Here is a 24508-nt window from a genome sequence, read left to right as displayed (position 1 = left end):
AGGGTTATGAAGGGGGGGGGGGCATTAGATGACTAGGTAATTCTATGGGGTTATAAGGGACCACTAGGTGCAGGGAATGTTATGGGGGGACAACAATTAGAGGGTGAGGTAATACAATTGGGTCATGGGGGACTAGGGAATATTATGGGGAGAGCGCTACACTACCAGGGCATAATGGTATTATGGGGGGCAACAAGGGAATACTATGGTGGGACACTAGATGACTAGGCAATATTATGGTGGACCACTAAACTACCAGGGAACACTGTGGGGGGTGAGGGGCCACTAGACTACTACGGAATACTGTGTAAAGATGGGGGGGCACCAAACTACCAAGGAATACTGTGGGAGGATGGGGGACTGGCATCAGGCAGCAAGCCAGGCCACCACAACACAGAAGCCAGGCCAGTCAGCCAGCCCGGCTTGCAAGCCAGGCAAATCTGCCTAGTTATGTTTAGGAGACACTACCTACTTATGTGATATGCTGCACATCAATTTTTTTTTTTGTGGGAATTATTTTTTTTGTATTAAAGGAAAGGGGGGTTCATCCAACATTTTGCTGGGCAGGCTTACTTACATTGCTGCTAAGTTCACATCCATTTGACTGCACCATGACCATAACTGCATTACGTTGCATGGCCATGCCCATTTTTGGTGTGGTGTGTGTTGCGTCCCTGGGGACAACCTGCAAATATTAAAGAAAATGTTATGAGATTTGCATGTGCACACACAGCTACTGTTAACTACTGAATAACTAACCCTTCCCCAACTCCGCTGATATGACCCCGACAAATATATGGTAGTTCAATAGCGGGAAGTCCCTTCTCAAATGGAGTGGAGATACCTTGGCCTATGAAGAAGGGGAGACCAGGAGCCGGATGTTGCATATCGTAAGGTACAATGTATCACAGAATGTTGTGGGTAGTAGATACTCACAAGAGTGGGTTGCAATCCTGCAACCACCGTATGCACATAAGGAAATAAAACCATTCCCGCTCGGTGTCCTAGAACCTTCTGGAACTGGTCGCTCTCCTCCATTGGTTATGCTGTAGACAACGCGTTTCACGGGTCTGAGACCGCTTCCTCACCTTAATACAAACCGATAACCTTTACTATGAGCCGTGTGGTGCGTGGGCACCTAAGCATGTTTCATGCTTCCCATCTTGCATAGTGTATAGGTTTGAAATATTTGGGGCCTGTGAGCGCCATCCTCTTGTATATATACCTAAGCATGTTTCACACACATTGGGGTATAAGCCAATAATGATTGGTGCTTGATCATAGATAGTAGATCAATTCCAAGATGAACAAATTAAGTGTATTTTGCCAATTCAGGCTATGTGACTGCAGTCCAGCTGCCAGCAGAATTACAGGTGGACACGATTAACATTACCTTAGTGTAAGAGATTACAAACCTTCGGTTAGGAATTCACTCAGTTATATATAGTGTTATGCTATAATTTTGTGTACAATATAAATTTTAGGCTTGTTGGTTATTTTGCCATCTTTTAACTACTATGTTTTTCTTTTTTTGCAATCAAAGTGAATGGGAGAACTTGTAAGTGTTTATTTTTCAATCATGTAAATGTTATACTAGCATGCATTTTGATTTTTTTTTGTACAAGACATCTGTGTTATTATGCTTATTAAGCCTGTGCTGATCTATTTATTCAGGAACCAGTCAAATGTTCGCAGGATGCACACAGCAGTGAAACTGAATGAGGTCATCGTCAAAAAATCTCATGATGCAAAACTTGTTCTTCTCAATATGCCGGGCCCACCTCGCAATAGGAAAGGAGATGAAAACTGTATCCTTTTTACTAACTGTACACGTTAAAAGCTTGAAAAGAGTTTTATGAGCTGTTTAAATATGTATTGGAATGACTCATTATGTTCTAGAGCAGGCATGGGCAAACTTGGCCCTCCAGCTGTTAAGGAACTACAAATCCCACAATGCATTTGCCCTTTATGAATGCATTGTGGGACTTGTAGTTCCTCAACAGCTGGAGGGCCCAGCTTGCCCATGCCTGATCTAGAGTAAGCTTTTCTTTAAAAGGTTATTGAATGTCAGGGGTGTAACTACAAATCATGGCACCCCGGTATGGGAGTATCATGGTAAAATCTCATGGGGCCCCACCCCCCATAGCAAGTGTGGCCAGTATATTATTTTGTATTTAGATAGGACCAACATCTTCCATAGGGCTCTACATAGTGCAAAACTAACATTGGGGAACATACAGTGGAGGAAATAATTATTTGACCCCTCACTGATTTTGTAAGTTTGTCCAATGACAAAGAAATGAAAAGTCTCAGAACAGTATCATTTCAATGGTAGGTTTATTTTAACAGTGGCAGATAGCACATCAAAAGGAAAATCGAAAATATAACCTTAAATAAAAGATAGCAACTGATTTGCATTTCATTGAGTGAAATAAGTTTTTGAACCCTCTAACAATAAAAGACTTAATACTTAGTGGAAAAACCCTTGTTTGCAAGCACAGAGGTCAAACGTTTCTTGTAATTGATGACCAAGTTTGCACACATTTTAGGAGGAATGTTGGTCCACTCCTCTTTGCAGATCATCTCTAAATCCCTAAGGTTTAGAGGCTGTCTCTGTGCAACTCTGAGCTTGAGCTCCCTCCATAGGTTTTCTATTGGATTAAGGTCCGGAGACTGACTAGGCCACTCCATGACCTTAATGTGCTTCTTCTTGAGCCACTCCTTTGTTGCCTTTGCTGTATGTTTTGGGTCATTGTCGTGCTGGAACACCCATCCACGACCCATTTTCAGTTTCCTGGCAGAGGGAAGGAGGTTGTCATTCAGGATTTCACGATACATGGCTCCGTCCATTTTCCCGTTAATGCGATTAAGTTGTCCTGTGCCCTTAGCAGAAAAACACCCCCAAAGCCAAATGTTTCCACCCCCATGCTTGACGGTGAGAACGGTGTTTTGGGGGTCATAGGCAGCGTTTTCTTCCTCCAAACACAGCGAGTTGAGTTAATGCCAAAGAGCTCTATTTTGGTCTCATCAGACCACAGCACCTTCTCCCAGTCACTCACAGAATCATTCAGGTGTTCATTGGCAAACTTCAGACGGGCCTGCACATGTGCCTTCTTGAGCAGGGGGACCGTGCGAGCCCTGCAGGATTTTAATCCATTGCGGTGTAATGTGTTTCCAATGGTTTTCTTGGTGACTGTGGTCCCTGCTAATTTGAGGTCATTCACTAACTCCTCCCGTGTAGTTCTAGGATGCTTTTTCACCTTTCTCAGAACCATTGACACCCCACGAGGTGAGATCTTGCGTGGAGCCCCAGAGCGAGGTCGATTGATGGTCATTTTGTGCTCCTTCCATTTTCGAACAATCGCACCAACAGTTGTCACCTTCTCTCCCAGCTTCTTGCTAATGGTTTTGTAGCCCATTCCAGTCTTGTGCAGGTCTACAATTTTGTCTCTGACATCCTTGGACAGCTCTTTGGTCTTTCCCATGTTGGAGAGTTTGGAGTCTGCTTGATTGATTGATTCTGTGGACAGGTGTCTTTTATACAGGTGACTAGTTAAGACAGGTGTCCTTAATGAGGGTGACTAATTGAGTAGAAGTGTCTAACCACTCTGTGGGAGCCAGAACTCTTAATGGTTGGTAGGGGTTCAAAAACTTATTTCACTCAATGAAATGAAAATCAGTTGCTATCTTTTATTTAAGGTTATTTTTTCGATTTTTCCTTTTGATGTGCTATCTGCCACTGTTAAAATAAACCTACCATTGAAATGATACTGTTCTGAGACGTTTCATTTCTTTGTCATTGGACAAACTTACAAAATCAGTGAGGGGTCAAATCATTATTTCCTCCACTGTATATATACATAAGAAGACACTGTACGGGCATGACATCCAGCAATACAAGTACAAATACATAGTTAATGTGTGGTTTGAGATATTACTAACATTGGTACACATTTATATGATAGATTTCAACAAAATAAACAATACTAGGCGTTCCCTTCCCTTGCAAGCTTACAATCTAGAGGGTAGCAGGACGGAAACAATACGGAAGGAAGACACAGGAGTAAGCAAATGAAGCCTTTCGCCTCCATTGTGACCTATTACAAACAAACAACAAACAAACACAGAACTTTTATATCGCGCTTTTCTCCTGGCAGACTCAAAGCGCCAGAGCTGCAGCCACTAGGACGCGCTCTATAGGCAGTAGCAGTGTTAGGGAGACTTGCCTAAGGTCTCCTACTGAATAGGTGCTGGCTTACTGAACAGGCAGAGCCAAGATTCGAACCCTGGTCTCCTGTATCAGAGGCAGAGCCCCTAACCATTACTCCATTCAGCCACTATTACAAATGATAGGCTTGTCTGAATAGTTAGCATCCCTCTGCCCCTCACATAATAAGTGGCCAGTACAGCAACCATTCTCGACCCCCTTCCCCAAATAGCACAAGTAGCCAGTAAAGCACTGCTCCCCAACCCCCATAGCGATTCCTTCCTTTCCCAGCAAGTGTCCCTTCCCCATACTGCAGAAAAACACAGCAGAGCAGCAGAACATTTACTTTCTGCAGCACTGGATTGGGTCTCCTCCTGGGAGCTATTCTCTACTAAATATGTATTGTGAGTTCAGATAGCTTTTAGTGGGGGCATAATGTATACATTAACAATATACCTTATTTTCCTTTTATTACTAAGTAACTGAGAAAGTGGCTTCTCTAGGCCTCTTCTTCTGCCACGTCCTCCCATGTCATGACACTCCTGCCCTGTCCCCACCTACAATATGATTGCTAATGGTGGTTAGCTTTGCATTGAAGCACAGCATTAATTGGAAGCTTCAGATGAACTAGGCAGTCCTGGCTCTTTGCTCTACATCATAGTGATAGCATGTACCTAGAGACATGGGAACCTAGAGATAAGCCGCAAGATATATAGGAGTGATGACATTGGCACAGAATGGACTTTAAAGGGAACCATAGCCAAGTAAAATTATTTCAAATAAACACATGATGTACCTGCAAATGAATATTACTTATCTCGACGTCAGTTCCTCTCAGAAGCTCACATTTTTCTTTCTAAGATTCCTTCCAGTTCTGACAAGATTTTGTTAGAACTGAAATATATTAGTTGCTGTGAGTTATAAATCAGTTGCTGCCAATTATAACTGAAAGGACAACTGATGAGCAAGGTAATGTCCATGTTTCCCTATGGCTCACGTGAGCGATATTACAGTGTAACAATGTGCTGACCAGAAAGCGGTTATGGGGTAATTGCCATTTTCAAAATGGAGGACAGAGAATGCCATTGATCACCGTGGACTAACAGGACGCAGGAGAGGAGAAAGAGATTGATGAGTAGACTACACGGTAGATAAGTATGATGTGTATATGTTTATTTTGGCTTTTAATTTTCAGTTCAGGTGTGCTTTAACTACTTTAAGACCGCCTTACGCCAATGGGCGTGACCGCGGCGGCAGCCCCAGGACCGCCTAACGCCAATTGGCGTCAAGTCCTGGGGCTGCACTTTGCAGGAAATCACGCGCAGGCTGCACGCGCATCTCCTGCTTGGGGGGAGGACCTCCACCCCACCTTCAGTCTCCGAGTGGCGATTGCCGTCCTTACATGTAGTACAGCGCTGCGATCAGCAGCAGCGCTATACTGGGGACAGATGTGTGACACAGGGGGGACAAGAGAGCGATCGGCTCTCATAGGCTGAAGGCTATGAGAGCCGATCGCCTGATTGGCCGGCTGGGGGGAGGTTGGAGTTTTCTAAAATAAAATAAAAAATTACATAAATAGTAAATTAAAAAAGTAAAAAAAACCAAGCATAAATATTGATAAAAAAAACGAACATAAATATTGATTAAAAAAAACAACAACTGGGGGGTGATCAGACCCCACCAACAAAGAGCTCTGTTGGTGGGGGGAAAAGGGGGGGTTCACTTGTGTGCTGTGTAGTGCGGCCCTGCAGCTTGGCCTTAAAGCTGCAGTGGCCATATTAGTAATAATTAGCCTGGTCTTTAGGGGGGGTTACCACTGTGGTCATCAAGTGGTTAAGACTGCATTTGAAGAAAAAACTTTTGGACATTAACCACTTCCGGGTTTCGGGTGGTTTGGATGATCTGTGCTGCGGGGGCTCTTCAGCCCGCAGCACAGATCAGATAGCAGACAGGACGATCAGACTTCCCCCCTTTTTTTCCCACTAGGGGGATGTCCTGCTGGGGGGGGGTCTGATCGCCGCCACACTGCTGTGCTTAGTGGGGGGGGCTCCTCAAAGCCCCCCTCCGCAGCGCTATTCCTCCCTCTGCCTCCTTCCCTCCCTCCCCTCTTCATTATGGGCTGCGCAGGACGGAAATCCGTCCTGCGTCGCCTCAGATAAGCTTCAGCCTATCAGATGCCGGCGATCCCCGGCCAATCAGAGGCCGGGGATCGCCGATCTCCTTCACGGCTCTGCTGCGTAGCAGCACCGTATGTATGTAAACAGCGGGGAAGATGTTCCCCGCGTGTTTACATTTACCCTGTGAGCTGCGATTGGAGGCTCGCAGGGTGATCACGGAGACACCCTCCATGAACTGACATGGAACCCATGGAAACCGCTTCAGGATTCAGGGGCGTACTTATGCGTACACAGAATCCTGAAGTGGTTAAGGTAATATAGCAGCAGTTTAACCACTGCACAACTGAGGGGTTTTGCACCAGAGCAATCTTCACCTTCCAGCGCTCCTTCCATTCATTCGCCAATAACTTTATCACTACTTAACACAATGAAATGAACTATAACTTGTTTTTTTTCCCACCACCAATTAGGCTTCCTGTGGATGGTACATTATGCCAAGAATTGTTTTATTCTAAATGTTTTTTAATGGGAAAATAAGAAAAAAATGGGGGGAAAAATAATTATTTATCAGTTTTCGATCATTATAGTTTTTAACAACTTAGGTCTATCTGGGCGGATATATCCGTCCGGATAGCCTGCCCCGCTGCTGCTGCGCCGTGCACGCTCCCACTGCCCCTGAGATCAATGAATGGGAATACAGTTCCCTTTCATTGATCTATGTCTCCGTAAGAAAAACCGACGACTTCTCTGAAAAGCCGTGATTTTTCTATTTTTCACCCCTTCAGTTCCAGTAAGCGAGAGCTCTCAGGAACTTACATGATGAAAAATCAAAAAAATCACTGTGGATAAAAAATCACTGTGGCCATTTTGTGGCCAAATAGAAAAACTACATCTACATACATTTTTGAATATACACAATCAATTACATTTAAACTTACCTGTTTACCTCCCCACTCTGAAAAACCCCAAATAACATTTTTAATAAAAAAATAATAAAATAAAAAAAATTACAATGAAAAAAAAACAACATAAATAGTTACCTAAGGGTCTGAACTTTTTAATATGCATGTCAAGCGAGTATATTACTATAACTTTTTAAATTATAAGCTTGTAAATAGTGATGGACGCAAATTGAAAAAAATGCACCTTTATTTCCAAATAAAATACTGATGCCATACATTGTTATAGGGACATAATTTAAATGGTGTAATAACCGGGACACATGCGCAAATAAAATACATGTGTTTTAATTATGCTAGCATGTATTATTTTAAAGCTAAAATGGCTGAAAACTGAGAAATAATGAATTTTTTTTCCATTTTTTTCTAAATATTCCCATTAAAATACATTTAGAAAAGAATAATTCTTAGCAAAATGTACCACCCAAAGAAAGCCTAATTGGTGGCAGAAAAAACAAGATATAGATCAATTAATTGTGATAAGTAGTGATAAAGTTATTGGAGAATGAATGGGAGGCTGTAGGCTGAAGTGGTTAAATAATGCATGCTACTGTAATTAAAATCCACATAATTTATTTGCCCATTTTTACTGGTTATTACACAATTTAAATTATGTCCCCATAACAATGTCTGGCGCTACTATTTTATTTGTAAATAAAGGTGCATTTTGTCAGTTTTGTTACATAGTTATTTTTTGGTTGAAAAAAGACATACGTCCATCGAGTTCAACCAGTACAAAGTACAACTCCAGCCTGCTCCCTCACATATCCCTGTTGATCCAGAGGAAGGCGAAAAAACCCTTACAAGGCATGGTCCAATTAGCCCCAAAAGGGAAAAATTCCTTCCCGACTCCAGATGGCAATCAGATAAAATCCCTGGATCAACATCATTCTGCCTTACCTAGTAATTGTAGCCATGGATGTCATTCAACCCAAGGAAAGCATCTAAGCCCCCTTTAAATGCAGGTATAGAGTTTGCCATAACGACTTCCTGTGGCAATGCATTCCACATCTTTATCACTCTTACTGTAAAGAACCCTTTCCTAAATAAATGGCTAAAACGTTTTTCCTCCATGCGCAGATCATGTCCTCTAGTCCTTTGAGAAGGCCTAGGGACAAAAAGCTCATCCGCCAAGCTATTATATTGCCCTCTGATGTATTTATACATGTTAATTAGATCTCCTCTAAGGCGTCTTTTCTCTAGACTAAATAAACCCAGTTTATCTAACCTTTCTTGGTAAGTGAGACCTTCCATCCCACGTATCAATTTTGTTGCTCGTCTCTGCACCTGCTCTAAAACTGCAATATCTTTTTTGTAATGTGGTTCCCAGAACTGAATTCCATATACCAGATGTGGCCTTACTAGAGAGTTAAACAGGGGCAATATTATGCTCGCATCTCGAGTTTTTATTTCCCTTTTAATGCATCCCAAAATTTTGTTAGCTTTAGCTGCAGCGGCTTGGCATTGAGTACGATTATTTAACTTGTTGTCGATGAGTACTCCTAAGTCCTTCTCCAAGTTTGATGTCCCCAACTGTCTCCCATTTATTTTGTATGGTGCTAGACCATTGGTACGACCAAAATGCATGTGTCCATCACTATTTACAAGCCCATCATTAAAAAAAAAATCAGTAATATAGCCTCTTGACATGCATATTGAAAACGTTCAGTCCCTAAGGTAACTATTGTTTTTTTTTTTTATTAAAAAATGTTTGGGTACCTTGGGGAGAGTGTGGGGGGCAAGGGGTTAATTTTAAGTGTAAAAAAAGGCTTTGAATGAAAAAAAAATGTTTGTTGATTTGTTGATGTCATTTTAATATTTGGCACAAGATGTCCTCAGTAATTTCTTTTTTTATGCGTCCTGTAAGCATACTATGTACGCTTAGAGGAAGTGTACTGTGGATGGGAAACTTTTTCTTTTCAGAATGATCACGCAGCTTGTCATAGAAGCTGCCGATCATGACTGTGTTACCATTTATTGATCTCCGTGTGAGCGGGCTATGATGTGAATGAGCGCGGGAGCAAGCTGGAGCACGGACAGCGGCGGTGATACCTGTATCTACGCCCCAGGCGCGGCAGTAAAGTTTAAAGAGTGTAGATATACTATACGGGGGCGGCCATGTGGTTAAAACTGCTTTGAGATGGTAGACAAAAATGCATGTACCCATTTTAATAATACTTTGCATATGTAACAAGAGGCCGAAGCTCTCCTGCCAAGGTGGAAATAATGATAATGACTAAATGGGAAAATCCAGCCCAACTCATCAATTTTCTAGGTGAAGACAAGACTACAGCTATTGATAAAATCAATATTGAATCACATTTTATTAGTAAAAAAATAAATAAAAAGCAATTGTTCCAGTTGCACCGACACTTTTATTACACATCACGTACTAATCTTATAATTTAAAATAGTCTAGTACAGATATCTGAAATAATTCAAAATGTAGGTAACCTAATTCTGTAAGTGTTTTATCAACTGTTCTTTTGTTTTCTTTTAGTTTGTATCTTGTGCTGTTATGCTCCTGAGCTGCAATTTTTCGCAGATATGGAATTTTTAGAAGTTCTCACAGAACACTTGGACCGAGTAATGTTGGTTCGCGGGGGAGGAAGAGAAGTTATCACCATTTATTCATGAAGACAAGAACTCCAATGAAGTTTTTGCTGCACTCAGCAGGAGCCTTCAGACCTCTCTCCATATTCTAAAGGCAGCATGGAGACTAGGAGAGGTGGTGGGGAGGCATATGGTCAGTGCTCAGAAACTTCACTTGCTTCCACCATTCCCCTCTAATGCCCTCCTTACATGTGAACTGCAGCACCAGATCTTCCATTCCAGCACAAGTGAAACTGCTCCTCATACCTTTATCAGAGTTCCTCTGGTGAAGTTTATGTATGAATCTTTACATAAAATCTATGTACCTTTCTTAAACTGAGCCACACTGCTTAAGATGCTATCAATACTGGCCCTTTTGTGCATCCTGTGATCCACCAATCTCTCCCTGACACAGACTTGGAGAACACATGGGTTGTACTGGCAGAAATCAGGAGATCCCACCCACACAACTTCACCACATGGTGATAAAGACCAGTTTCATTGATTAAAGTATTGGTGTGGCAAGATAAGGGAGAGAGGGGGGTATTCACCAGCATGCTTTATCGTTCCAAATGTTCCTCTCTCTATGCCCTTCTCTTGACCGCCACCATTTCCTCCTCGGCTTCAGCAATTCGATCTGTCGAACAGCAGAGTCTAAGGTTAAATGACAAATATATATTCTCTTCATTCAGACTGCACATACCCTAAATGAAGAACAAGTATTGAGCAATCATAGTGTACAGGACTGAATACAACATTCAGAAGTGTGCAGAAGACCATTCAGCTGTGCAGGGAATTGTGAAAGGGCTGCCTTTGAAATATATTGCCTGATGCCGAGGAGCATGTTGCAATAATAATCTGATGCAAAAAAAAAAAAAAAGAAAAAAAAAAACTATTTTATCTGCCTTTTACTTTCAACTCAACCCTTTGCTTTATAGGCTTGCCTTGGATGAACTGTGCCAGAGGAATGGTGCACAGTAATTACACCAACATTCTAGCCAAACAAACTGGGCCAACAGTTTGTGTTATTCTAGATCAGTGGCAGGGAAACCACTGCACCTTTCAAAGACTGTGAACTGCTCCCACTGTTTTTACATTGCATGGCCTAGGATAGAAAGTATATGTATCATTCATCTCACGCTAACCCAGTCATCATTATTTCAGCTGTGATTTTTGGCTTGCTTATTTTTGTCCTTTTCCCCCTCCTCTGAGCGCACATGAACTTCTTTACTCATGACAAGTCAGGAAAGAACACAATAGATGGATTGATCGCTGTCTGATTTTACAATCTAATCTGTCATTTTTTGTTTGATGGAGAACTATTAAAAAGATACAAGGCCGGTATTGTCATTGCACTCTTGAAGCCTCACTTTTCCATTAGGATGTGTTGATCTAGAAGGATTTGTCTAATCTCCAGGTGGCGGTCTTCCAGACGTGGTCAAACTCCTCATTTATTTCCACTTTCCGTATCCCGTTTTTCTCAGCTTTCTTTATTCCTAATCCCCTATGTGATCTGTACCTTTAGCCCCAATTTTCCTTAGTAGTTTCTGTATTCTTAACTCAGCGCTCCAACAAAATGCAGCAGAGGTGTGAAGGAAAAAAAAGAAAACCTATATAGTGCCATTTCAATAGTGCTGTGATTTCAGCTGTATGTGGCATGTCGGTGTAACACCGTACGCCAATGTATATATTTTTTTTAATATACATATATATAAAAAAAACATATAGAACATTAATCAGACTCCATAGGTCTGCTGTTTAAAATAAAGTGAAATTAATGATAGAGTGAGCATGTAATACAGTTATATTTAATTTATTAAGTGTAGCACATTCAGTCTAAATATTTTTATAACTGTTTAATAGCCCAAACTCCTCAATACCTTGTATAAAAAGAATATTATTGCAAAGATTATATATATATATATCATTTGTATGCTTATATAGTGTTTTATTTTGAATCTAGTGGTCTAATGTTGAAAAAAAAAAAAAGAAAAAAGTGTAGTGTTTGCTATAAACATATTGTTTGTCCTCAACCGTGTGAGATTCTATTGTATACAATATCCACATGAGCCCGACGTCAAGAACTGCATGAGGCCGTCTTCTGCTAAATGCAAGTCAAATTTATTTTCTTACAGTATAAAGAACAACGAACTTGAACAGAGGTGCCTCTCTTGATTCTGAGCCACCCAGGTAGTGAATCTTGTGTCAAACAACTAAATGCAATCTTGTATGGAATATAGAATTCACCAGCCTTGCATGCTTGTGACTGCAAAGTCAAGTTGTGTTTACTTCTCTAGCTGCTTATTGTGCAAGGATGTACCTTGCCCGTGATAGCTTATTAATTTCAAGTTTGCAAGGTTGAGAAACTGTGTCGCCTGTATGGTACAGCCAACAGTATGAAGCTGGTCTCACTGGGTGGAACCCCAGAATTTTGCAACTTGGGATTCTGCTATTACCTTACATACAGGGCCGAATGTACAGAAAGTAGGTTTCCCTATAGAAAGGAAACTGCATGAAAAGCACGAAAGCAACAGAGACTTCAGCCTAGTGTGAAAGGTCATAACAGAGTCCTTTAAAGTGCCTCTGTGTATAAAAACTAGTTCTCTAGTGCTTCTACAGTGGTTCATAGAGCAGACGGCAAAAATAATTAGCACTGCTAAAATTAGTGGGTTTTTTTTTGGGGGGGGGGGGGGGGGAGCAAGATAAATCAACATAAAATGTATTTTGTTTTCTTTTAAACATCCAAGTTGAAGTACGCTTATTTTACAGGAGATGATAGATCCAGTCAGTCTTCAGTAGTCAAAGTCAAGCGAGCATACCTAAACATTCAGACTTTGTGAAGTTCTATTCCTTTCCAAGCAACCTCTTAACACCTGAGCAATATAGTGAATTGGTGTGACAATGGATCTGTTGATTGGGTTGCTTGTGATTTTCTGAGAAATTTTCAAGTCTACTTGTCCAAAAACTTTCTCAATGGTTTGTAGAAACTGAAAAGATTTAGGGGCAAAAAAAAAAAAAGCATACGCCAAAGGATGACTGGACCTAGAAACAGAGGACCCAAGTCTTATAAACAAGGGGTTTGTATTTGAAGGAAATTTCACAAAAGAGATGCACGTCAATACCTTCATTTAAACTTCAGTTTAGACTTTAATGAGAATTTAATTTCAAGTATTCTGTTGCACCCTCCCCAATGTAAATTTATACTAAAAGATCAATAGGCCGTTAATAACAATACAGTACTTCACATTTCTATGTGTGGTTAATCTGAACAGACATTTTTGCTTCTATGCAAGCCTATCAGGGACCTTAAAGAAAAAAAAATGTTATTTTAGTACCAGATAATAGAACTGCAAGAAAATAAGAGATCTGGGCACAGCTCAGCACCTAGTTCTAAGTTAGACATGATGCTTTTCAAAATTGCTAAGTGGTTAATTAAGCAGACTATCTGCACAAAGTTTTCCTGGAACTTCTATGCTGCTGAACAGACACATTCTGTATCTGTATAGTTAGGGGTGGGAAAGAGTAAAGGGAAGTGTTGATTATATAGCAAGCTTAGAATCGGACAGGTGGGTGCTTCAACAGTATTTTCAATTTACAAGTTGCACTATAAAACCAGAATAACCTGGTGGATACAGCTTAATTTCCTTAGATATAATGGATTCCCAAGAAGCTTCAAGTTTTGGTTTTTCTTGCTTTGTGTTATTTGTGCAATACAGTAAACACACACACACATGCACGCATAATATATATCTACATATGTGTTTTTGAGAATTCCCACAACCAATGTGATTGATGAGTCCCTGATGCACTGTTTTATGTAAGCCCCCATTAACCTACCAAATGTGCTACTTCCCTTGATGGCTAGTAAATAAAATGCTTTAACCTTTAGTTCATAACTATGGATATAGATTTAACCTACAGATATTCCTGTTCCAAACCAAATGAAACTGCTACATATTGGCTGCTTTTTATTTATGTATCTTACAGTTTCATGTTTTCGTGTAGTTATTTGCAGTGTGGTTCTCTGTGTGGTTGAATGCTACCTTACGTACTCATACAGCTTTAATGTGCCGATTTCATTTGTTTTGAGACTTCTGTCAGCACAAAATGCAATAAACCTAATTTTATTAAACCCTTTCAATGTTGTGCTCAACTCTGTCAAGCTACCAAATATTTCACTGTATTAACCTAAATATCTTTTGTTTGGCGATGACTATATTTTTTTTTTGTGTCTGTACAGTGTCAATTTTCTCTCACATAACAATATTCTCCAAGTTATATCAGGTATATAAGGTTTGCTTGTAATCCAATTTAAAGGAACGTGCAAAGCAGCCATTTTTACCCTTTTTAAAGATTGTGGGTCTTATTTACTCAAGTTCTCCAGAGCTCAAGTTCTGAGGAGAACAAAAATGATCCTGCAAATGTGGCCTAGATTGATTTATTTACCCAGGATTAGGCGAAAAAAAAGTGTGCAACTGTACCCTGGATCACATAGGAGAGCAATAGTTACTAAAGGGTAAGTGAATCAGCAAGTTGTGAACCTGCAATCACATAGAACAGGAGCCAGCGGCTCAAGCAAAGGTTGTATTGTTTTGGTAACTAATGGACACATTTTAAGTGATTTGAAGAACAGCACATTTGTTCAGCATTGCATATCAAAATGTAAATATCAATTCTAATATTCACCATGATGAGCTCTGTGTTGAACTACACATTTCAGTGACATAAGGCTTCAGGGGGGAAATGAAACTAAAACTATCAATCCGTGCAAGGACTTTTTTTTCCCCTAAAGCACAAAACACAAGTACAAGAGTTGTTAGAATTTATAATGGTTTGGCTAATCTGTGGGAGCAGAAGGGAAAGTCTGACCACGGATCCACTTTAATATTACAGTTTTCTTTAGTTACATAGATTTTATCTGTTCCCTGAACTCACACTGTTTATTTCCAGGCCACACATGAGTTTAATTACCTGTAATTGATTATCAATGAGAGTTACCCTATTCCCACTGCAGTCCTTTTGCAGAGAAATGGTCATTTAGATACATGAAATATCAGAAAACAAAACTATAGTGAATGGTTATAAACCTCATTAATGGGTCCAACTCAATTAAGCATACACAAAATATATAGGAAAAATTGTAAAGGACATCCAAATAAAAAAAGGAAAGGAAAAAAGTTTACATTATTTTACATGGTGCTGAAAAGGTCACGAATTCACAAAAAGGCACACAAGACACTTTAAAGTGAACTGAGCATTAGGGGTAGGGGGGTGAATCAGGCATTTACTTACCTATGGGGGATGCTCCAAAGTCCTCAACCTATATGGATGCCTCAATTTTATATCCCCTGTGCTGCAGAGCCGCAAGTTCCTGCAGTTTTGTCCTATGTACCCTGGCACCTGGGATGCCTGCAGGGGTGCGCAATGCATACCGGGAGATGTAGTTCTCATTGATGTGAGTACGTCTCTTGGCCGGGAAATGTACCCATGACAATACATCTTCCGGCATGCATTCCGGCAGCTGGGGAGACAGGATATTACCGTGGGAAATTTAACCTGTGGCACAGGGACGTAGAAAATGGAGGCATCCATATACACAAGGGGAGCTATGGAGCAGTCCTCCTAAGCAAGTACGGTAAATGCCCGCTGCACCCCCCTGTCCACACAATTTACAAACCTCCCTAAGGGGGTGGTTCATTTGATAAGTTTTCTGAAGCTAAGAGCACCCAGGTGCTCATATTGCTTTAAAATCCTACACTGTGGCCACGGTGGCAAGATAGTGTCACTAGTGTCTGTTCAGCTCATGGGCAATACCACTGAAACAAACAACCTATTCTGGAGTTCTAACACATAGCCAAGACAGTGGGTACCCATCATTTTTTTAGAGCATACACAACAGAGTGGACAACAGACTATGAGCAGATACTATGGATCTCATTCACAGGTCGCCAAGATGAGCAGTTAGGTATAAAAGCGTGCATGCAAGAGCAGAAGCAAATTCCTATCAATGCTGAAGCTGTGTGTAAATCAACATGCAAATCCATCAGCTACTAAATAGGGTTGCAATGCCATGCATAACTAAGAAGCAGTTTGTCTTTATCACCAAACAATGGCTGTATAGACATAGGAGTCAATTTACTGACACTTTACCAGGCAGTCACCTGAATTGCAGATTATTTGCAGCCCCAATTGCATGCTCGGCATAAATATGACAGCTGTTTAGCTCTCAGCCAATTCGCATCACTGGCCCCAATCACAGTCACTCTGGATGCTTAACAATAAAGTAGGCCCAAGTAAACCAGCCTCTAACTGGATTGTGTTTTGCCAGGATGAAATTATTGGTCAGTAGAAGCAGTTTATATGGGAGGGAATAATTGAATTGTGGACTGTGGTATTAGATAAGTCAACACAGGTACCATTGGGCAAATGAAAAGAGGAAGACAAATGAAGAGAAAAAAATAAGGGAACAAAATCACAAAAGAAAAAGGTGAGTGGAATGGTATAATTGGGTAGAAGGAACATTTAACCACATCACAACTGAGGGGTTTTTCACCTTCAGCACCCAAGCAATTTTCACCTGTCAGCGCTCCTTCCATTCATTTGCCGATAACTATCACTACTCATCACAACTAAATGATGTATATCTTGTTTTTTTTGCCACTGATTAGGCTTTTTGGGGTGGTTATTTGTTTTCAGTAATTACTTTATTTTCTATTCATTTTAAAGAGAAAACAAGAGAAAAAAAAGAAAAAATACACTATTTATTCAATTTCATCCCCTATAGTTTTAAAATAAACAGTACTATTATAGATAAAACCCACACATTTCATTTGTCAATTTCTCCTGGTTATCACAACATTTAAATTATGTCCTTAGTACAGTGTATGGCGACAATATTTTACTTGGAAATAAAGGTGCATTTTTTTCATTTTGTGTTTGTGGTTTGCTCATTATACTCTATCAGTAATTACAAGCTCTTATTTGCAAATATAACAATAATAGACCCTCATGACATACATGTTTATGAAGCTGAGTCCATAAGGTAACAATTTAGGTATTCTCTTTTCAATTCTGTCACTTTTGGTTTTTTTTTTACAAGTGTTTTATTGTAGATGAAAATAGCACTTTTATTGCTTACGATTCTGTTTGCCACAAAAAAACAAACAACGTGACATATACTTCAGTTCTCAAACATCACAAATTCTATTATTTCACTTGTCACGGTTAAAATGATACCCTATATACATAGTCATATAGCTTTCTGGGCGCACAGCAGACAGTTAACCACAGGTAGCACCAACTGATTTTTCAAGGCCATTTTTTTGCACCAAAGGTAATACAGTCATCGTTCTTAGCAAAGCCCCTGGAGTCTCAGAACATTCAATACAGGTCACAAATGTCACCATTCTGAAAACTATAGAGACCCAGGCCTACTCAGATACACATATTTTGTAACATGTGGACAAATGTGCTTTTGCTGAAATTGCACGATAACACTGAAAATGGTATTTTTTACATTTTGTTTTCACTTTGGCCCCCCAATAAATTCACATGACACGGGTCACACCTCTCAAACATCACAAATTCTATTATTTCACTTGTCACGGTTAAAATGATACCCTATATACATAGTCAGATAGCTTTCTGGGCGCACAGCAGACAGTTAACCACAGGTAGCACCAACTGATTTTTCAAGGCCATTTTTTTCACCTGTCATTCTTTTTTTAAGCCTGGTACATCCTTTCAATTATGATTGGCGGAACACTGACCAATTTGAACACCTCCATGTAGTATGAGAGTCAACAGATACTGACTATAAGCAGATTATGTAGGTATACTACATACAGGTGGTAAAATTGGTCAGTGATTGACAAATCATAATTGAAAGTGCGTACCAGGATTTAGCAAAGTACACCAAGGGTTTATACAGTTTATTTTTTAGGAGACAGAATAAAACCTGGTACACACATTTAATTTTGATTGGGCTAACAGATTGTGAATACTATGAACAGATTTTATAGGCAAGCTCTCATACTACATGTGAGTAACGCAAGGTCTCAAACATAAACACACACACATTGGTACTCACCACTGTAGAAGCTGTAGAAACGTGGAAGCTAGAAGGTCATCGTAAGCAATGCAGAGGTCAGAGGGTGTTCAGCAGCCATTCCAGTGGTCAGAAGGTGTTAAGCATGCCAGAGGACAGAGGGTAGTCAGTCATGCCAGAGGTCAGATTCCAAAGAGTGGTAGTCAGACATGCTGGGGTCAGATTCCAGAGAGTGGTCGTCAGCCATGCCGGGGTCAGATTCCAGAGAGTAGTCGTTAGCCATGCCGGGGTCAGATTCCAGAGAGTGGTCGTCAGCCATGCCGAGCCAGATTCCAGAGGGTGGTTGTCAAACATGCTGGAACTTAGGTCATCAAGGTGCAAAAAAAAAAAAAAAAACAGCGAACAAGATTCTAATATTTAAGCAGTGTGTGATAAATTTTGAAACACGGCTTAAGGCAAAGTCCTGGTTTAGAGGGACAGTCTGGGCAATAATACCGGGAGTCTTTTCTGATTCGGTGACTCCGACAAACTTTGCAGCGTTTCTGTGGGTATTTTTTAGATGCCGTTGCAGGGAGCGGTTCAAGAAAAAAAATTTCACGGATTCTGAGGATGTCCTCAGAGGCATGTGGGTCTATGTTTGGTACAAAGTGGCCGGATTCAAACACCAGGGAAGTGATGATATCCTCCAAAAATTCGAGAAAGGTGCCCAGATTGCCTGCTTTTTTGTAGATGATATGGGCATTGACAAGGGACATCTGCATTAGGTACACAGCTACTTTTTTGTACCATGCCTTTCTTTTATGATCGATCCTGTAAGTGGCAATCAACTGCACCCATGTACAGTAGTGTGAAAAACTATTTGCCCCCTTCCTGATTTCTTATTCTTTTGCATGTTTGTCACACTTAAATGTTTCTGCTCATCAAAAACCGTTAACTATTAGTCAAAGATAACATAATTGAACACAAAATGCAGTTTTAAATCATGGTTTTTATTATTTAGTGAGGAAAAAAACCTCAAAACCTACATGGCCCTGTGTGAAAAAGTGATTGCCCCCCTTGTTAAAAAATAACTTAACTGTGGTTTATCACACCTGAGTTCAATTTCTGTAGTCACCCCCAGGCCTGATTACTGCCACACCTGTTTCAATCAAGAAATCACTTAAATAGGAGCTATCTGACACAGAGAAGTAGACCAAAAGCACCTCAAAAGCTATACATTATGCCAAAATTCAAAGAAATTCAGGAACAAATGAGAACAAAAGTACTGTAATTGAGATCTATCAGTCTGGTAAAGGTTATAAAGCCATTTCTAAAGCTTTGGGACTCCAGCGAACCACAATGAGAGCCATTATCCACAAATGGCAAAAACATGGAACAGTGATGAACCTTCCCAGGAGTGGCTGGCCGACCAAAATTACCCTAAGAGCGCAGAGAAAACTCATCCGAGAGGCCACAAAAGGCCCCAGGACAACATCTAAAGAACTGCAGGCCTCACTTGCCTCAATTAAGGTCAGTGTTCACAACTCCACCATAAGAAAGAGACTGGGCGAAAACGGCCTGCATGGCAGATATCCAAGGCGCAAACCACTTTTAAGCAAAAAGAACATTAAGGCTCGTCTCAATTTTGCTAAAAAAACATCTCAATGGTTGCCAAGACTTGTGGGAAAATATCTTGTGGACCGCCGAGACAAAAGTTGAACTTTTTGGAAGGTGCGTGTCCTGTTAAATCTGTCGTAGAAGTAACACAGCATTTCAGCAAAAGAACATCATACCAACAGTAAAATATGGTGGTGGTAGTGTGATGGTCTGGGGTTGTTTTGCTGCTTCAGGACCTGGAAGGCTTGCTGTGATAGATGGAACCATGAATTCTACTGTCTACCAAAAAATCCTGAAGGAGAATGTCCGGCCATCTGTTCGTCAACTCAAGCTGAAGCGATCTTGGGTGCTGCAGCAGGACAATGACCCAAAAGACACCAGCAAATCCACCTCTGAATGGCTGAAGAAAAACAAAATGAAGACTTTGGAGTGGCCTAGTCAAAGCCCTGACCTGAATCCTATTGAGATGTTGTGGCATGACCTTAAAAAGGCAGTTCATGCTAGAAAACCCTCAAATAAAGCTGAATTACAACAATTCTGCAAAGATAAGTGGGCCAAAATTCCTCCAGAGCGCTGTAAAAGACTTGTTGCAAGTTATCGCAAACGCTTGATTGCAGTTATTGCTGCTAAGGGTGGCCCAACCAGTTATTAGGTTCAGGGGGCAATTTCTTTTTCACACAGGGCCATGTAGGTTTTGAGTTTTTTTTCTCACTAAATAATAAAAACCATCAATTAAAAACTGCATTTTGTGTTCAATTATGTTATCTTTAACTAATGGTTAACGTTTTTTGATGAGCAGAAACATTTAAGTGTGACAAACATGCAAAAGAATAAGAAATCAAGAAGGGGGCAAATAGTTTTTCACACCACTGTATTTGTTATAGTCTCTGATGGCAACTGGTTTCTCCATCACCTCTCCTCTTCCAGACCTCACAGTTCTTGTTGCCTCTGTGTGAATCGTGGATAAAATGAGGACATCTCTTTTATCCTTGAATTTGAGGGCAAGGAGCTCATCACTGCGTTGGCTAAATAACTCCCCCCTTTTCAGTCGCTTGTTCACGACTTCTTGTGGCAGGCCTTTTCTGTTTGATCGCACTGTACCACAGGCTGGGGTCTTGGCAGAAAATAAAAATTTAAAAAGGGGGATACTAGAATAAAAATTGTCCACATATAAGTGGTACCCCTGGTGTAGCATGGGGTTGAAGTTGAAATCAAGCACAATTTTCTCGGTTGTACCCATGTAAGGTAAGCATCCAGCAGGCTGGAGGAGGTGGTCTTTCCCTTCATACACTCGAACTGAATGTGTATACCCAGACCCACTCTCACATAATTTATATAGTTTCACTCCATATCTTGATCTTTTGCTAGGGATATAATGCTTTATCCCTAGCCTCCCATGGAAGGGGATCATGGATTCATCAATTGCTATTTGACGCTCTGGCACATACACCTCTTGAAATTTGGTGTTAAGGTGGTTAAGTAGCGGCCTTATCTTAAATAAACGGTCATGGGCTGGGTCTTCCCGAGGCACCTGTTCAGCATTGTTTACAAAATGCAGACAGCTCATTAGCATCTCATAACGCTTTCTGGTCATAGTTCCTGAGTACAGAGGTGCACTGTGAAAAATCTTTCTTGACCAATAATGCTGTAGCTGTGGTTTTATGGTAATGCCCATGCTGAGTGTGAGGCCCCAAAAAACTTTCATCTCTGAAAGATTTGTAGGTTTCCACCTTGCAGCAAAAAAGGAAGTGGGATTGTCTGCTATGGCTTGCTGGGCATACAGATTGGTCTGTTCACAGATGTAATTGAGGATTGAATCGTTCACATATAGTTGAAAAAAATTAATTGGCTCAAAATTTTGCACATCAACCTGTATGCCGCTTCTGGCCGTAAAAGCTGGGATGTTAGGGACCTTCATGTTAGAGGGTGACCACTGTGGGTGACTTATAGCTGGAGGCACTTCATGTGTCACCCTGCGCTGCCTTTGCCTGACAACCCTCTGACCTCTCCGGCTGCTAGAACTGGCAGTAGCCAAGCTGCCTGTTGTTCTCTGATAAGGCTGAGGTGCTGGGCCTTCCCCTGCTGAATCACTGTCGCTACTTATGATAGGGTCCCTAGCCTGCACCTCTGGTCTGGGTTCAGCTGGTGATGGTACATCTGTTTCTGATTCTGAACATGACTCCCAGTCCCTCTCAGACATGGACTCAGAATTGTCAGTCGGAAGCCACTCCGCATCAGAATAATCCGATTCCTCCTCTTGCTCTCCCTCACTACTGGTGTGCTAAAGAATGACGCATGCCTCTTCTGCGCTGAAAAACCTTTTTGCCATCTTTGTATGTGTAAAAAAGGACAGGCAGTAAATAAAGAAAGGTGTGGTTTTTTTTTGTGTTTTTGTTTTTTTTTTTGGGGGGGGGGGGAGAGGGGGTAGAGATAAGGCTGGGGAGTAAACTGTATATATGCGTATATGTAAAAAAGATATACACTAATAATACAGATGGCAAAAAAAAAAAAATGAATGAAAAATCTCTGCCGAAGTGATGGAGAGGGGATAAGGGGCTAGGCAAAGGGAGACTTAGTTAAATGGCTAGGGAAAACGTTTTGAAAAAAATAAAAAGCAGATCGAATACAAATGTCCTCAAAAACTCACTGTCAACCAAAGATCAAAAGCTGCTGTCATCTCAGATGAGCAGAATTGCTGATCTGAGGTGAAGTAGCAATTGTAAAAGATACTGAGTATCTATTTACAAACTTTTACTGAATGACTATTGCCATTGGCTTAGGCAATAGTCATTCAAACAATCAGACACTTTGATTGGTTCTAGGAGCTCCTGCCCCATCACCAATCACAGACCATGTGGGTGGAACACACTGTAACTGAATGACTGCTGCCATTGGCTTAGGCAGTAGTCATTCAACAATCAAATAATATAATTGGTTTTAGGGACTCATGACCCTATCACCAATCACTGGGCAGGCAGAGGGCACAGATTTTTACTGAATGACTACTGCCAGCTTTGGCAGTAGTAATTCAGGTGATCAGGCATTCAGATTGGTTAATGGGAACTAAGTTCCCATAAGCCAATCTGTGGGCACTTATGGGGCACACTGTGCGCGCGGGTGCGCGCTCGTGCACGCGCATGGAGGCAGATTTTTATCATGGCGGCGAAGGGGGACACACATACAGAGAATCACTACTGCAACTGATGTTTGCAGTAGTGATTCAGGCGATCGGAGGCTTGGATTGGCTAATGGGAACCCAGTTCCCATGCACCAATCCCTCAGCAACAAAACAGCATCGCGCGGGCGCGCGCCCTGAAAGTCTCGGATTACTAATATCTACGCTCCCGGCGGGGAACTGAAGTCAGTGGGAGCGTAGATATACTGTCCTCTAGCGGTGAAGTGGTTAATATACAGGCAAAAAAAGTGACCTAGATCCATAAACAATCAGAACAGAAAATCCACAGGACGCTTCCAGCGGCACATTGAAGAGGGTGTGTGAAGTGGACAGAACATGTACCCTGCTCCCACTGGATCTTGTCAGAGCAGTGAACAGCAGCTACAGTGGGGCCACGGAGGAGAGTTCCTGTGGACACTAAAGAAGCCCTAGGTATGATTAACACTTTCTGCGCTGCCAAGAGATAAGCCGACCAGTCTGGATTGTGGAGATTTTGTGAATGTATGTACAAAAATGCAGAATGATACAAGAACTACAGAAGAGGTGTGCAAACCTATCCTGCTTTACAAATGCACTGTACTACAAGGAGAAACTGGAATGTATCACCTTAAAGAACAACCAAGGTGACATGTGACATGATGAGATAGACATGAGTATGTATAGTGCCAAGCACACAAATGACTAGGATGTGTTCCATTTTTTTTTCTCTGCCTAAGGCCCGGTTCACATCTGTAAAAAGAGCCAAAAGGATCCGGTGAGCGGATCTGGTCTCCGCTTCACCAGATCCGGATAGCTCAGTCAGTGTCTTGGTTCACAAATGAAAACGGATCTGATCAATGATTGATCGGATTCGTTTTCATTCAGCAAATACATACCTTATCTTCTGCAGCAGCTGGCGGTAGAGGGTTCCTCTTCTTCCGCTGTGACTACACAGTGCGTCATGTGTGCGTCATGTGACTAGTCACATGACGCGTCATGTAGTCACATGACGCGGAAGAAGACGGAAGCCTCTACCACTGGCTGCTGCAGAAGATAAGGTATGTATAAACCCTCCCTAGCCCACCCACCTGGCTGCTGCACCCTCCCGTCGCTATATTTGCGTCGACCCATGCCCCCATCCCCCGTGGAATGGTCTGTTTCTTCACAAGTGTGAAATAACGTTCCGTTTCCCATTGCCCCCAATGCTGCTGTATTTTTTGTCCGAATCCGTTCCGCTAAGCAGAATGGTCTGGAAAATTAGGGCCTGCAGCAATTTTTCGGTCCGGCGACCGGAACGTATCTGTACCAACGGACGTATGTAAATGGATCCATAGGTTAACATTGGATCTATTGACATCCGTTCCGTTTGTACAGTATACATTCCGGTTACGTTCTGGTAAAAACCGCTAATGTGAACCGGGCCTAATAGAATTAAACATCAGGTATGGAAGTGACAGTTTCTGTCAGAGTCGGATTGGGTCAGAGTCAGACTATAGCAGAACACTCACTGATAAGTAATTACAACCATGAAATACTTCCCTATCAGTAATAAGCAACAATAGCAGTAGCTTTCTAGACATTGCTATTGTAAAGGATGTCAGTATGTAGTCAGACTCACTTGGGTATAATTTACATCAAAAGTTTCAACTTTCTTACTTAAAGAGACACTGAAGCGAAAAAAACAATTATGATATTATGATTTGTATGTGTAGTACAGCTAAGAAATAAAACATTAAGATCAGATACATCAGTGTAATTGTTTCCAGTACAGGAAGAGTTAAGAAACTCCAGTTGTTATCTCTATGCAAAAAAGCCATTATCTCTACGACTTTCAAA

General features: G+C 41.1%; 1 protein-coding gene across 4 annotated transcripts in view; it reads left to right on the top strand.

Moving 5' to 3' along the window:
- Positions 1-14016, top strand: part of SLC12A5 (solute carrier family 12 member 5) — a 223109-nt gene extending 209093 nt beyond the window's left edge. For 2 of the 4 annotated variants that reach the window (XM_068263355.1, XM_068263353.1), the window contains 3 exons: positions 1544-1558; positions 1675-1808; positions 9829-14016. In XM_068263355.1, the coding sequence (XP_068119456.1) occupies positions 1544-1558; positions 1675-1808; positions 9829-9920 (241 nt within the window). In that variant the 3' untranslated portion in view covers positions 9921-14016. The remainder of the gene's footprint in view (positions 1-1543; positions 1559-1674; positions 1809-9828) is intronic. The other 2 variants (XM_068263356.1, XM_068263354.1) reach the window with 1 other exon arrangement.
- The last annotated feature ends 10492 nt before the right edge of the window (positions 14017-24508 follow it).

The sequence above is a fragment of the Hyperolius riggenbachi genome, chromosome 12 (assembly GCF_040937935.1).
Source record: "Hyperolius riggenbachi isolate aHypRig1 chromosome 12, aHypRig1.pri, whole genome shotgun sequence".
In the NCBI taxonomy this organism is placed as follows: Eukaryota; Metazoa; Chordata; class Amphibia; order Anura; family Hyperoliidae; genus Hyperolius; species Hyperolius riggenbachi.
Note: the sequence above shows the minus strand (reverse complement) of the source record. Positions and strands in the feature narration are given on the sequence as shown.